Consider the following 15,053-nt stretch of genomic DNA (forward strand, 5'->3'; position numbering starts at 1 on the left):
ATTATTATGAAAAAAAGCAGCAAGATTTGTCAGAGACAAGACTTGATTAAATTTGCCTTATTATTTTTTGGGGGCGTTCAGGAATGAATTTTCCAGATGCGCTAAAAACTGAAAGCTAGCAATCTACCATAAAGGCAGGATTTTTTTTTTTTTTTTTTTTAAATGAAAACCAAATACTGTAATAAATAATAAATAACCAAGATCTAGTCACAGCTTTTAACTCTGGTATTTACTCCCTCAACCTGAAACTCCATAAACACTGCAAAATAAAGAGCATTGGTTTTTTTGGCTGAATAATTACAGCATTGTCTTGTTCACTACCGAAATCTTTTTCATTGTGAAATCTGCATAAGACTTAAGGATTGTATTTCCACGTGACAAACATTACGTTGGCTGGAAAAGCTGCTGGATATAGTGAAATGTATCAATCAATCAAGGGAAAATACTCAGAAGCGTTCACTCAAAATTCATGCAATGGATGGTGCTTGATCGTTTAAGTAGCCATATATGTAATATTAAGTAATTATTTTCCTTAAAAAAAATGAAACGCAGAGCAAATGTTCCAACATCTAAAAACCGTAGAATGCCCCAATGTCTCCCAGTTCCCATAAGTAACAAACTAACAGATAACATTGGTTGTATTCTCAAATACAAGATAGATTACAGGCTGTTATAGTTAGAAAGATTGACACAGATAGGATGGTGCTACAATCAGAAAGTTTGGTGCAGATGAGGTGGTATTACAAAAGGAAAGGTGCTCACCCGTCTCTGAAGATCTAGGCTTGTAGGAAGGGCCCCATAAGGGAGGGATCTCCAACCTGAGATCCTTCTCCATTGGCAGTCAGCCCTTAAATGCAGTCTAGGAGAGGTGAAGCCAGTCTCCACCCCTTCCTATCACACAGCTGAGTTGCCTTCACCTGTGCTCCAATGGCTGACTGGGTCCTTTCTCCAGGTGGTCAATCTGTGGTTCAGGCTGTGACTCAACAGTTCCCATACACATACACATGTATAAATAATTGTGTTGTCTTCTGTAGCCTTATTTACATAGCTTAGTATATGCTTTAATTTGTAGAAATGGAACAGTTATGTCTTTGGTTTTGGTAAGGTCATTTCCACCTCTGCTAGTTGCATAGGATCGGTGCCTGCATGTTTCTAAGTGATTTCTTACTCTAGTGAGTATTAATGAAGGATGGTGATAGAAAAAGGCAAAGTCCCAGGTTATATTTTGCTACCCGAATTATAGTCAAGAACAGATTTGCTGGATGCAGTCTTTCAAATAAAATTTATCATCTTGAATATGTGACTTAAGAAAGTTGTAACTTAGGGAAACCAATGCTCAGGCAGGTAGAAGTGAGCCTTTATATAACAGACCTCGTGCCTTCTGTGACACAGAATTCCCATAAAATTCTCTCAAATAATATCTCCTTCCCCATTCAAACAAAAGTGACCAAAAAGGGGAAATTCGTGCAGCCAAAGGTTGGTGAAGACTAGAGTGTGTGCAAAGATTACTGTCTTTCTTGACACTGGTCCTGTTTTGAGGGATATTCTGCTAATTGCATACTTGATGATGATTATTCATGGTTTTTGTATGATCTTAGGAGAAAATGTAACATTCCAAGCAGCTTGTTAAACAAATGCTTTATCAATTTTTATTCATTTATTTTGAAATAACCTAAAAAAAAATTTAGCATGACAGTGACCTGGAGAGAAATAATTCCACTTTGTTTGCTCATTAGCAATTTCCAAATAATTCCAAATTTAAAAAAAAAAAAAAAAAGTTTTTTATTGGTTTAGGTTATGATTCATAATCCACTCATGGTTCATTGGATTCACTTCTTTGGTATTTCACTTCAAAACTGTGAAGCCAACTATTTGCTCACAAGAGGGCTTTGGATTTCCATGCATTAAGCATAAAACTCAGATATGCCTGATAGGAAACACTGCTTAGCTGCGTTCATTTTGAGATGATTATTTTTGATGGATGACTGTGCTCATATGTCACAATATGGAAATAGAAATTAAACAGCATGGGGGGAAATAACTGGGGGATTGGGGTGGGGGTGAGGTAAACCAACAGTCAGCTGGCAATATAGGCTTATAATGAAGTTTTTCTAGTTACAAGAACAGCAGTGATTTCTCAGTTGCTTCCTTGTTGTGTGGCTGAAGAAAACGTAACTGTGACTTTATTTTTTTCTGAATAGCAGTCTTCAAGTCAAATCTGATCGCTGGAATTCTGCTAGGGAATTACTTCGGCATCTAAATTAGTGCGTGTAAATTATGCATGCACGAGCACAAGAAATAATTTTGTGTTCATAACAGCCAATTGTACATTCAGATGAATGTTTGCATGCATAGTCATCCATTTGGAATCAGGCCCAAACTAAATTAGAATTAACAGCATGAGCTAGTTCCAGAATTTAGCTCTCGGCCTATTTATAATAATGTAATATGCGTTAAAAATACCCCCCTCTGCAGAGCGCCTTCTGCAAAGGCTGCTAGAGCCAAAAGCCCCACGTAGCTGCAGCAGTCACACCCATCAGGTAAACATGTACATTGGAGATTAGAGGCTGGTACAGCAAGTAGAGCTGACATCAGCATAAATTTGGTGCACGTATAATGTGAGGAAACAGGCTGGACTGTGTAGCGAGGAATAGATATGGATGCCTCAAGCACCTCTTCATCTCAATCTCCTCCACTCCATGCTGCATGAGTAAGGGCTGTGCAAATGAGGAGATGAACTAGTTCTAGGAGACAGCCACTTCTGTTCAAAGCCCCCAGGATGACTGCTTATGCTTTAAGAGTCATAATAGCTGCCAGCCACGTTGGGCCCCGGGGTGAGGTCTGATGTGCTGTGCAGCATTCCACAAGCATGCCTGATGTCTTGTGTCAACTCAAATGGCCAGGCTTGAAGAGAAGTGCTGGAGGAGCGGGGCAAAACACTGCCTTCTGGTTGTTAAAACCTCATGGGCATTGCTTCCCTTTCAGTACTTAGCATCTTCCGTTGCCTGGGATCCCAGTCTGCTTGGTGAACAAGGATTAGCACTGAGTTGTTCATCTCCTGCAGTGGGTATCCACAGGGCACAGGCACAGTCCCTCAGTCCTGTCTGTCCCCACCACTCATGGTGAGGCAGGGACATGTTCTCTAGGGACAAAACTTGCCTTGGTTCTAAGAGATTTGGTCTTTGGACTCAGACCAGTTGCACAAGACAGACACCAAACCATATTTTCCATGTTTGGAGGACAATTCCAACTATGCTTTTAAATCACACCACAGACTTTCAGACCTTCTTAATGTCAGAATTGGAAAGACCACTCAGCTGTCTTAATAAGATGATTTGATGCAGTAAAAAGTATACCAAAAGAACAGAAGCATTCATCAAAACAAGGAGGCAATCTTATGTAACGAGTTTTATTAAGAACAAGGGGGTTAACTCCTGCCTGTGTCAATAAAAAGAAATTAGAATTTTGAATCTGATCTTTATTTTTTATCGTGAAGTAATTAATGTTCTATAGGATCAAATGATTCTGCAGGAAATGTTGGCATCAGATGGAATACCGATCTGTTACCTTAGCTTCTAATGTAACCCAAAACTGAGTATGCAGAAAGGTTTTTTAAATCAGATTTCTAAATGCTTTTATTAATTTGCAGAACCAAAGTATGTGTTTATATGAAGCTTTTACAGGGTTCTTGATAGCTCTGCAGATACAGAAGTGATCTTAAGCAATTTGAGCGAGAGGACAAGTGGAAATCAATTAGTTTCTCCTCACAAACATAAGAATGAGTTCATTATGTACTTGCATGTTGTTTTGGGGTAAGACTGTCCTTTAAATTCCCAGGGTTCCAGAAGATGAAGAATCATAGTCAATTATGTAACCTGTTTTGAAAGTATTATTTATCCTCGAATAGTTTTGTGACTTTGCCCCTTGTTCTTAGTCCAGATGGGAAATAGGGATACAGAAAGCAGAGGCAGAAACGTTCTCTCACAGATATCTTTCTCTAATAGTGGTCTACTTGTCTGAGAGGGTTTGTCACTGAATTTCAATTTTTGAAAGAAAGAGAAAATCAATGGCTGTGGCATTAAGACTTGGCTTCAATTTTTCTTTTTGAAAATTTAATCTACTCTTCCTTTTTATAGGGCAAAACTAGTGAGGAAGCAAGGTGTTATTAACGGGGCCAGTATTTCACCCCATAAGAAGTTAGTAGCAAATTATTATCAACTTTAGCAGTAGAGAAATTTCACACTATTACTTCCTAGTCGTATTAAAAATAAGAGGACATAATCTATTGGAAGTAACTTTCTCATCCAATCTGTGTATTTAAGACCTTAGTAAATACCTCGAGAAAGTGAAACATTCGTAATCTGACCCTGTTCGGATGGGAATTGTCGAAGTGACCCTTGTTTAAAAATTGTACTTCATCTTGCTCTTTCCATTAGAAAATATTGCAAGGTAAAGAGTGGGAGGCTCACGGTCTAGGGAGGACTGGCTGGATTGTTCCTTTTTTTCCTAGTGGCCAGGTTTCCATGAAAATAAGCTCTTTTTTTTTCCCCTCCAGTGAATGTTTCCTCTGCTTCAACTCTCTGCTGGTGTCTTCTCCTATCTTCCTGCCTGGTTCTTTATCCTATTTATCACTTTTATTTGGTATAAAAATCTCTTTCACCGACAGCAAACTTGAAATGCTGTGGAAGTGAAGTGCTGCATAAATCAGTGATTAATTGTGTTCAGTAATCGTGTTGGCGTTGCGCTTCATTTATGAAGGAAATATCAGGTTGCTGAGATGCTGAGCTTCCTCATAACTGCAGAGCTGGCACCAGTTACCTGCTTGTCCCCAAGAGGAAGCTCGCTGAGGTCTCTACTCAAGACGTTTACTCAGAGCAAGTTGAAGCCAAAATGACCAAAAGTAATGCTTCTCACTTAGGACATTCTGTTTTTCCAAGGAGGAAAGAATTTTTTCAGTCTTTTCCTTTTTGAATTTTGAATTAACAACTTGGAACTTGGTCAGTGAATATTGCTTTGAAGAAGTGAATGGTATGATTCTCAATATGATCCTGTGAGGTGCTATCGTGTTAACTTTCTCCAGTGTGTTTATAAGGAAGCAAATAACAGCCTAGCATATCATACCCTGGCCTGGGGCTTTTAGAATCCTTTTATTCAGTGTATCCCGCCCCCGAACATCACATCTTTACCATAAATTCCATGTTTTGCAGTGAACTATCCAAAAAAAACATTTGATACAGTAATAAATTAATTTCTTTGGCATAGGAAGTGCCAGTTTGCTATTATGGCTTGTTGTTGTATCTGTAGTGAAAATAGGATGAAATGGAAGCACATTAATTCCACTGAAATAATAGAACTGGGCCTTCATCAGTGATTAGGAGAATGCAGCATTAAGATTTACAGTGTTTTAGAAATGAGCCAAAGGGTGTAGCATTTATCGGTTAGAGCAGAAGCTTGGTATTGCTGGGCTTGCGTTCTTTTTTCCTCTTTTTTGACAATTAAATGTGAGCTGTAGTTTGCAGATAGCAGTCACTGCACTGAGCAATTGGGAGAAGATATTTCTGGTGCTGGTAATAGGTAGTTGGATGTTTCTCTGTCAAAATTCATCAGATAAGTTGAGGAGATTGCCAGCTCCAGAGATGTACAACAGCTATTTGTTACACTTGAAGCATGCTGCTTTGCAGGCCTAGGCTTTAGTAGCTTGTTGCAGTCAGTGAGGAATAATGGCATTTAGGCAGTAATAAATAAAGTTTTCTGTCTTGAATCTTTTCCTGCTATAAGTCTAATAGATTGAAAGTCCTACTCGCACAAAATAACGTAGTAGTTTGCTGTATAGCTGTTGTGCTGTTCTTTCAAATCTTTCTTCCCTCATCTCCACTGTCTAGCTAAAGAATGCTTCTAGATAGACCCTAACATTGAGTTTACAAATACAGGGTTTTAAAGGCATCAGGATAAGATATACAAATACTTACTCTTTACTCGTGTTTGTTTCTTTGGGAGATGAGCTGGTTTCCTCTTGTATGACATTTACAGCATGCTCAGTGGTAAACTGCATTTAGCAAGTATTCTATCTGCTGACGTTAGTATTCCACTGATCCTCTAGGACGGCAGTTCAGATCCAACTTCATTTCACAAGTGGCTGACAGACTGTGTTAAACTGTTTTTCTACTTACTCAGTGTACTGCCAAGTATCCGCATCACTGGGGAAATCATGATTGTCAGAGGGAGACTGAAGACTTGAGGCCAGGCCCTTCAACCAGTTGTTAATTATAGGACATTGGAGCCAGTGGAGTGACAAGAAATCTGTCTAAAGATATGGTGTTGTGCACATTTCAGCCTCATCAAGCATAATGTTTTCTGTTAGGGCCAGCACTGAGGCCTGGTGGCAATGCTCTGGGAAGGGGTAGGCTGCTGCTGCTCTTGCAACTGCCCCACAGCAGGCAGGGGTATTTTTGCCTGGTTGTTGGACCACTGACCCCTGTCATCAGCGTGAAATTTCCTTAATAAGAGAAAGAAAATGTCATTGCTAACAAAAATATTAGGTACAAGTGAGCATATGCCATATTTCAGCATGCATGAGAAGAGGATAACTAAGGTTGAGGATAAAGAAACACATCAACCCTAACTTAGACTTATCCTATTGTTGTAGTAATGCTAACTTGCTTTTGTTTTCATTGTCCATAGTCACAGTGTCATATATGTAGCAAAGAAATTTGGTGAGTAGCCTGGCAAAATCTGGAGGAGGCAGGATAAGTTGCCAAGGGGACCTATTTTCTAGAAGCTCACTAAAGCAAGATAGATTTTGTGCTCTTTCAGAACTGGATCCCTCTAGGGAAGGGAAATGAGGCTGGAACTAGACTGGTTGCAAATGGTTCAGTAGGAGAGGAGGCTTCCTGGAGCTCATTCGTGGTCCAGTGTTTTATTTCCTGGAACTCTTGTTTGTTGCAATGGCCTTTGTTAGACTAAATGAGCCTCACTTTGTATCTATTCAGAACATAATTGGAAGGATCCCCTGGCCAGAGAGCGCATTTTGTCAGCAGTATATTCTCTCACTCTGTCTCCCTCCTGTTTTTGCTTTGCTGGATGCCATTTCTGCAGAGTATATCACACAGCAAATGTACATCATCAGAGGAATTCATGACCAGTAGACACTATTCCTGCCATCTTCCCCTCCTCAACAGGAGCTCAGCATCACTGTTGATCAGACTTCACTGCCAACATACCTGCAATGTGTGCCCCATCTTCAGTAAATCTTCACAGCCTCCTCCTTGCAGTCCTACCTGCTCAGCAAATAAATGGAACACTGCATCATCCAGGTTTTGTTGCTTCTTTTTAAAACTCCTTCTTATCACAATATCTGTACAAAATTGGACAGGCAGTTGGGCTCAGTTTGTCCTGAGACCATGATTTACTACTACAGTATATACTGTTTCCTCTTCAGTTTTTCTTCCTCTCAAACTCTTGGTGGGTGGCTGTCTCCAAGATTTCACTGTGTTGGGGGCAGAAATCATGTTCTTTGTTCCACAGGTGTCTCCTTGCTACATGGATGGTCTCGGTTCAGAATCTGCTTCTGAACCACAACTTAATGTATCAGCATTTTGAGTAATGTCAGCTATTTGTTACAGCTATCTGATGCTTTCCAAGACGGGTGCAAATTGAGAACAATGTTGTAGATTAACAGAGTAGCAGATGGAAGATCTCACCTCAATATGCCATGTGGTTGTTGTTACCTTATTAACTTTTGTGATATGGAACAATTGGAGGTTTTATTTTACGTTAATATGTACAAATCTTTTGTCTTTGCTTGAGAAAGCTGGAGTGCTTTCTGCAACAGATGTGACTAATTTTGAGACAAATTTCAGGCAACTGAAGTTTATCTCATAGAATTGAGATACTACCCTAACTCTAACAACCCTCTGCTAAATCATGTCCCTGAGCACCACATCCAAGCGGTTTTTAAACACATCCAGGGATGGTGACTCAACCACCTCCCTGGGGAGCCTATTCCAGTGCTTAACAGCCCTTCTGTAAAGAAGTTTTTCCTGTTTTCCAACCTAAACTTACCCTGGTGCAACTTGAGGCCATTTCCCTTCATCCTGTCACCAGTGAGAAGAGGCCAACCCTGCTCTGCTGCAAGCACCTTTCAGACATTTGAAGAGAGCAATAAGGTCTCCCCTCAGCCTCCTCTTCCCCAGACTGAACAGCCCCAGTTCCTTCAGTCTCTCCTCACAGGCCATATTCTCCAAGCCCTTCACAAGTCTTGTTGCCCTTTTGCCCTTCTTTGCACCTGCTCCAGCACCTCATTGTCCTTTCTGTGCTGAGGTGCCCAAAACTGAACACAGCACTCAAGGCGAGGCCTCACCAGTGCTGAATACAGGGCAGGATGACTTCCCTGGTCCTGCTCACCATTCCTGATCCAAGCCAGAATGCCATTGGCCTTCTTGGCCACCTGGGCACACTGCTGGCTCATGTTCAGCCCGCTGTCCATCACTACACCAAGGTCCCTTTCCATCAGGCAGCTTTCCAGCCACTCCTCCCCAAGCCTGCAGGGTTGCCTGGGGTTGTTGTAACCAAAATGCAGGACCCAACACTTGGCCCTACTGAAACCCATACAGTAACCTTCGGCCCATCGATGCAGTCTATCCAGGTTCCCCTGCAGTGCTTTTCTCCCCTCTGGCAGATCAACACTCCCTCCCAGCTTGGTGCTGGCTGCAAACTCACTGAGGGTGCACTCAATCCCTCATCAAGATGGTTAATAAAGATGTTAAATAGAAGCAGCTCCAGTACCGAGCCCTGGGTGAAACTGCTTGTGACTGGCAGCCAACTGGATTTGACTCCACTGACCACAGCTCTTTGGGCCCGGCCATCCAGCCAGTGTTTCACCCAGCAGAGCGTACGCCCATCCAAACCGTGGGCAGCCAGCTTCTCCACAAGGATGCTGTGGGGAACAGTGGTACTTTACTGAAGTGCAGGTAGACCACATCGACAGCATTGCCTTTATCCACTAAGCGGGGCACCTTGTCATAGGACGAAACAAGGTTTGTCAAATAGGATCTACCATTCATAAGCTCATGCTGACTGGGCCTGATCCCCTGGTTGACCTTTAATTGGTCCATGATGGGTCCTGAGATTATCCGTTCCATAACCTTCCCCAGCACCGAGGTGAGACGGATCTCTCCATGCAATTTAAATCCTCAATTAGTGTATTAATTCTTTTTCCTAATTATGTTACTTTTTTTTTTTTTTCGGTCTACTGAAAATGGCTGATTTTTGTACTGGTTTGTGAGACAGCTAGCTAATTTATGCATGATAATTTGTTAAGATTTGACTTGCAGTCACAGGACTGAGCATTTATTCTAAGGGATTTTATGTATTTCCTGCTGTAGCTAGAGGAGTGAAACTAGTGGCTTCAGATAGCAAGAATGGTTAGTGAAATTGAAAACTACAAGGTTCTTTTTTTTACATGCTTTTACTTGTTGAGACAGAAGGAACAAACACTTCCAGCATAAGTACCACTTCTTTTTCTTGTTTGATCTTTATAGAAAAACCTTTCAAATATCCATCTACCTGAGGAAGTTTGAAAAACTCACTCTGATCTCTTAACTGTCATTCTGATCCCTTGAAGGGAAAGACTATGCTTAAAGCATGCAGCAGCAACTATTAATTAATGACATATTGGAACTGATGCTGGGGGCTGGTATAAATGAAGTAACAGAGAAACAGAAGAGCGTATCTATATCTGTATGGGAAAAAGAAAGCATATCTACTTTTTTTGTTATTGTTAATACAGTTGTTAATATTGTTGGTAACATGACTGTGGTGTTTCAGTGCTTGAGTTTCTGTCTGCAGTGCCAGATCAGCCCAGTGCAAGAGGAATCAAGCCCACAGGGAGCTGAGCACAAGCAGTCCCTGACTCTAACAACTAAGTGTTGACTGCTGGTGAAATAATTTTTTGGCCTTGGATGGGTTTTCCTGTACAGACTGCATTATTGTTAACCAGTACAACATACTGTGCTTGCAGATTGCCTGTGCTAATTACTGCACTGGCTGCCCCAAGGCACAAAGCAGTTCAGAGGCTAAGTGCAACCAATATAGAAATATACTGAAAATAAAATCAGAGGATAAAAGGGACAAGGATACCGTGCAAATATAATTGTGTATAGGTAGTTGTGCGCATATATAAAATAAATACTGATATTAGTTGGTTGCATGTCAACTTCACCATGATCAGGAGTTTATAGTTTCATTTCCCCCCAAAATATGGTTTTGAGTAGGCATTTGAAGATGCCAAGTAGCACAGGGAGATGTAAGCTTAAGGACCACTTCACACAGGGCTTGGTTTGTATTAAGAAGATGCTAATAAGCTTGGATGATGAGCAGAGCATCCAGAAGCTGCTCTGATACAGCTCAAGAGGCAGGGGTGAGGGTCAAACATCAGCTGCAGGAGCTGGAAACAGCTTCTGTGTGGAAAGGGACAAGGCAGAAGGAAATGAGAAGTGGAGGAGGAATAAAGGAGATACTCTAAAAGGAAAGACAAAGGAGATAAACTTGGGAGGGAGAGCATGGTGTTGAGGCACAACTGGGCCTGTATGAGCTGGATAGCAAACAAGAAACCTTAATGTTAAATGATGGGTGATGAAGGAGAAGGTGTTGGAAGGGGTGGGTGAGATAAAAACAGAAATGATGAGAGAGGAAGTAAATACTGACCAAGTGAGCTTGAACTCTCCAGGGTTCCCAGAAGAAATAGGTTAGGAAAGCTGCTGCCTAGGGCACTCTCCTTTCTACTTGTCACTTTACTCTTGTCTTGTTTAGAGAGCTCAGAAGAAACTCCTTACTCTCAGGATGCAGCAGTGGCTTTGTTGAAGATCTGCATTGTTCTCAGCCAGAAAATGAATGGTTGCTCAGGCTGCAAGTAGTCCTGCCGCACACACACCACAGCTCTTCTTCTCTGTTCTTCACAATCTGTTCCTCCAGTGTTTTTATCCTGGCTGAGATAACTTTTTTTCCACATCATCACCACCATTAGCTCTGTATTTTTACTAATATTGAGCAAGAGCCTTCATAATGAGCTCGTAAGAATCTGCAACAGTGGAGGTGATCCGCTGTTGATGTCGCCACTGCTGAAATGCACCGCCCACTACCTCGCTCCTTTTGGTCTCCATAAACATTCAGCAAATGTCCATGAAAATCAATGGGTGTAATTTTTTTTCCGCATCGATGAATTCAGTGATATGCCTTTGTTTCGCACACACTTCAGTGTCAGATGCTGTTTTGTCAGACTGCCCCTCTGCTGCCATCTGTCACACAGCAACAAAATGAGTAACAGTATTGGTGGGAGGGTTCAACCCCCTACTGCCATACCACCAGCATCCGCCTCTGACATAAGGGGCCAATATAAAAAAACAGAAGCCATTGCTTTCAGAGGAGCCCTTGTATCCAACGTAAATACACTTTTTCATTAAACGAAAGAAGTGACCAAATTGTAGGTTGTAAGTATGGAAATAAAATGGATTATGTCCATGTGATTTAATGTCTTTTGAAGAGTAAAGGGGGATGAAAACGCAACATGCACTTTTACTTTGTTTAATTTCTTGTCTGTGAGGTATTTTGAAAATCTAATTGGCATTGATTCATTTTATAAACCTTTTTTGAGCGGAATGTTTTCGAACGTATCCTGCCTTTCCTTTCTCTTTTCATCGTCTTGTTCATTTTCATGCTTTTGTTGAATTAACAGTCTTAGTGGTTTTGATCGTGTTGTTGTAAGACTGTTTTTCTGTCTTCACAGCTGTTGTTGAGTACACATTGGAAACAGTTGGTGAGAATGAATTTTAGAGTGGGGTGATAGAGTGCTAGTCTTTTTTCTCGTGTGATACGTGATAAGGCAATGCTCAGCTTGTATCAGGGGAGGTTTAAATGGACATTGGGAATTTCTGCCCTGGGTATGGTGGTGGGACGGGCTGCCCAGGGCAGTGGTGGAGTTCGCATCCCTGCAGGTATTTAAGAGACGTGGGCATGGCATTAAGGGACATGGTTTGTGATGGGACTTGGCAGGTCAAGTTGATGGCTGGAGCTAGTGATCTTGAAGGTCTTTTCTATGTGGTTCTTTGATTCCCTGAAATGGGAGTATTTGACCATCTTGTTGCTGAGGAGCTTTCTCTGCTAGTGCAGCTACTAAGCTGTAAAATGTCAGAGTACTCAGTCACAGAAGATAAGCAGAGAGAATTAACTGAAAATACAGACTGTAAATGCTCCTGGAGATGAATTGTGGGCTACTTTTGCATTTTTTTTTGTATTGAAAATTTGTATTATTGCATGCTTCGAAAGCCTTCTGTCCTTGCTGATTAGCTTCCCTCATTCAGACTAAAGTTTCCTTATTCCATCACTTCTTGCTGTACAGTTTGGTACTATGGAAGGTTTTGAAGTGCTAATTGAGGTTAATGAGGGAAGTAGAGGTTCACTTGCTGTTCTGTGGTCTGATCTTGAACTACTAAAATTATGTTGGATCCTGTGTCTGCTAAGTACGTCACATAGAAATTAACTTCCTTCGCAGATATACAAGAATATCAATGAATTGATGGGAAACAGAAATGCGAGATGACTGCCACCTATCTAAGCTCCCTCAACATGCAGATTTTACGAGGAAGCTGAAAATGCACTGATGGTGTTGTTTGTTATACCCAGGCTGCTGCTTCTTGCTCTCTTTCAGATGCTTATTGAGTTAAATGAATATAACGACTGATTCTGTCTGCAAAATTTACTGTAGCTAATCCTCTTCTGATTTTTTAACCATGTATATTTCGGTGTTGAAGTGCATGACAACATCCTGGTGTATTGATTGTATGCTGTTGCTGTAGTTAAGATAAACTCAGTGCCGAACAGCGAATCAAGTCAATTAATAAAATGTTGGCAAAGACAGTTTGGGTAGAAAAACAATGTTTTTAAATGTCGCTTATGTTGGTTATGGGATACATGCTGAGTTAACCTCATTGAACTTTTCCCCAGGAATTGATGCGCTTACAATTGGCGGGTCATTATGCTGCTCCACCTGTGTAGTGTTAAGGTCAGTGTGTTTTTCTGATTATAAACCCCATCCATACCATTCCATTATAAATTCACTGTCATTCATAATGGAATGTGCCAAAGCTCAGAGCTCGTTGCAGCTGCCCCTGGTCCGTATTTAAGATAAAATGAAGCAGCTCAGCTAATTTGAGCATCTTTTCAATAACATGTCCAACGAAGCTTCATTTGAAGTGATCTTTCCTTTTGTTCCTGTTTTGTTTCTGTTTTGTTTCTGTTTTGTTTCCAAACTGAAGTAGCCATCTGATATCAGTGTTGTTTTAGTTTTGTGTTTAACGTGACCTGCCCAACAATTCACTCAAGACATGGTAATTGTCTTAAGATCCTAGCAAGGAGGTCCTGGGAGCAGCAGGCAACTGTAACGTTTCAGTTGCACGTGTTTATGCATAGGCAAAGCACAGAATGCATCAACCACTCACTTTCACAAGGCATTTCCTTAAAGCTGCAGCTTTTGACCATGAATTAATTTGGAGTCATCAAGACACAAATCAGCCATCACAGCAGACACTAATGTGTGAGCTGCAGGAATGTCTGACTGTCACTAACCACTTCTAGGGGACCTGTGAGATGATCTGCATGCATAAAACACTGCTGCTGTATGCATCTTCCTGCACAGCTTAGTTCTTTAAACTGCCATGCATTATCGAGGAGGGCCAGAATGTGCATTAAAGCTTATCAAGTGTTATTTCTGTCACTGAAATGTTGTTATTATTGGGGTTTTCATTTGTGTGTTTGTTTTTACATTTTTCTTTGTTGCTAATCCACCGAATAACCTTAATTCTATGAAGAATAGGAATTCTGTGAACAGCCATGTAATAGGTTCTTATATTCTTCCATTTTCATGAAGATGTATCCTTTTTATGTTTAATTTTGCACTGTAGTAGTTAGTGAGAGCGTTCAACAGAGCTCCTCCTTTTACCTCTCCATAGCTGTAAGCTCAGTGATATTGCACATTGTTTACATGTAAGTTTTCCCAGAAGTATGTGCTATACATCTCAAGGTGTGTTGGACAGTCATGGAAAGAACACTACTTTTGGTGACAAGTAATACTTGAATGTTCTAGCTTGTGAAAACTGTTTGCCACCTGACACTTTATGTGCCAATAATATGATTCCGAAATTACTGCATTGTGTAAGTACATATCCAGAGGATTTAGCAGTTTTTTTCCATTACTCCAGGGAGAAAAAAACAAAAGAAAAGAAAAAAGGATTTCAATTTGGCCACTGTTCAAAATTTAAATAAAATATCCCTCTGAAAGAGAAGATTTTGTTTGTTGTAGGATGGCGCGTTCTTTCCTAAGTAGAGAATGTTGTTTGAAAAGGGCAAAGAAGTTTGGTGGAAGATAAACACCCTCGCATTCCATTTTGTCCTCATATTAGGCGGGTTAGGCTTAGCTTTGATTCTGAGTGATGTCCAATGTGGCAGTGTAAATCCGGTCATGTTCAATATGTGAACTGCCATGATGATGGGTTCACCAACAGCACACGGCCCAATTCACCTAGCAGCATTTGAACGAGCTCTCATAATCACTCCTAAGAAATTTGGCTGGGCCCAGCAAGAACTCCCATGGCAACAGTGTGGTTTGTTAAAGCAAGAGATTAGAGATTCTTTTGAATTGCTGGTGATAAATGCATGTGAGATTAACCAAGAGCATGAATAACATGGCTGACTGCAACTGCATTAAATCATGGAACAGCTCTATAGAGGATTCTAAGTCTCCCGGAGAAGCACTTTGTGTAACTGGGTGTTCAAATCTTATCGAATTGGCATTCCAGTGGGAGTGGAAGAGAGGCTCAGCCTGTTGAATGATCCCAGAAGTCAGCACCGTCTTGCAATTATATCTTCCCTCCCATTTTTTTTCTCTTAAGCCATTTTTATTCTGTTTTCTTAGTTTCAGGTGGAGCTTTAGTGATTCTAGTCAAACATACCTTTGTTTTGGAAAATTTACTCAGAAAACATAATGTATTTTCGACAGAAAT

General features: G+C 40.8%; 1 protein-coding gene across 5 annotated transcripts in view; it reads left to right on the top strand.

The window, feature by feature from the left end:
* Positions 1 to 15,053, top strand: part of HECW1 (HECT, C2 and WW domain containing E3 ubiquitin protein ligase 1) — a 230,445-nt gene that overhangs the window by 47,451 nt on the left and 167,941 nt on the right. For 2 of the 5 annotated variants that reach the window (XM_052698978.1, XM_052698979.1), the window contains exon 2: positions 13,000 to 13,057. The exons of the other annotated variants lie outside the window; for them this stretch is intronic. In XM_052698978.1, the coding sequence (XP_052554938.1) occupies positions 13,031 to 13,057 (27 nt within the window). In that variant the 5' untranslated portion in view covers positions 13,000 to 13,030. The remainder of the gene's footprint in view (positions 1 to 12,999; positions 13,058 to 15,053) is intronic. 5 annotated transcript variants of the gene reach the window in all.

The sequence above is a fragment of the Tympanuchus pallidicinctus genome, unplaced genomic scaffold (genome assembly GCF_026119805.1).
Source record: "Tympanuchus pallidicinctus isolate F22 unplaced genomic scaffold, pur_lepc_1.0 scaffold34, whole genome shotgun sequence".
In the NCBI taxonomy this organism is placed as follows: domain Eukaryota; kingdom Metazoa; phylum Chordata; class Aves; order Galliformes; family Phasianidae; genus Tympanuchus; species Tympanuchus pallidicinctus.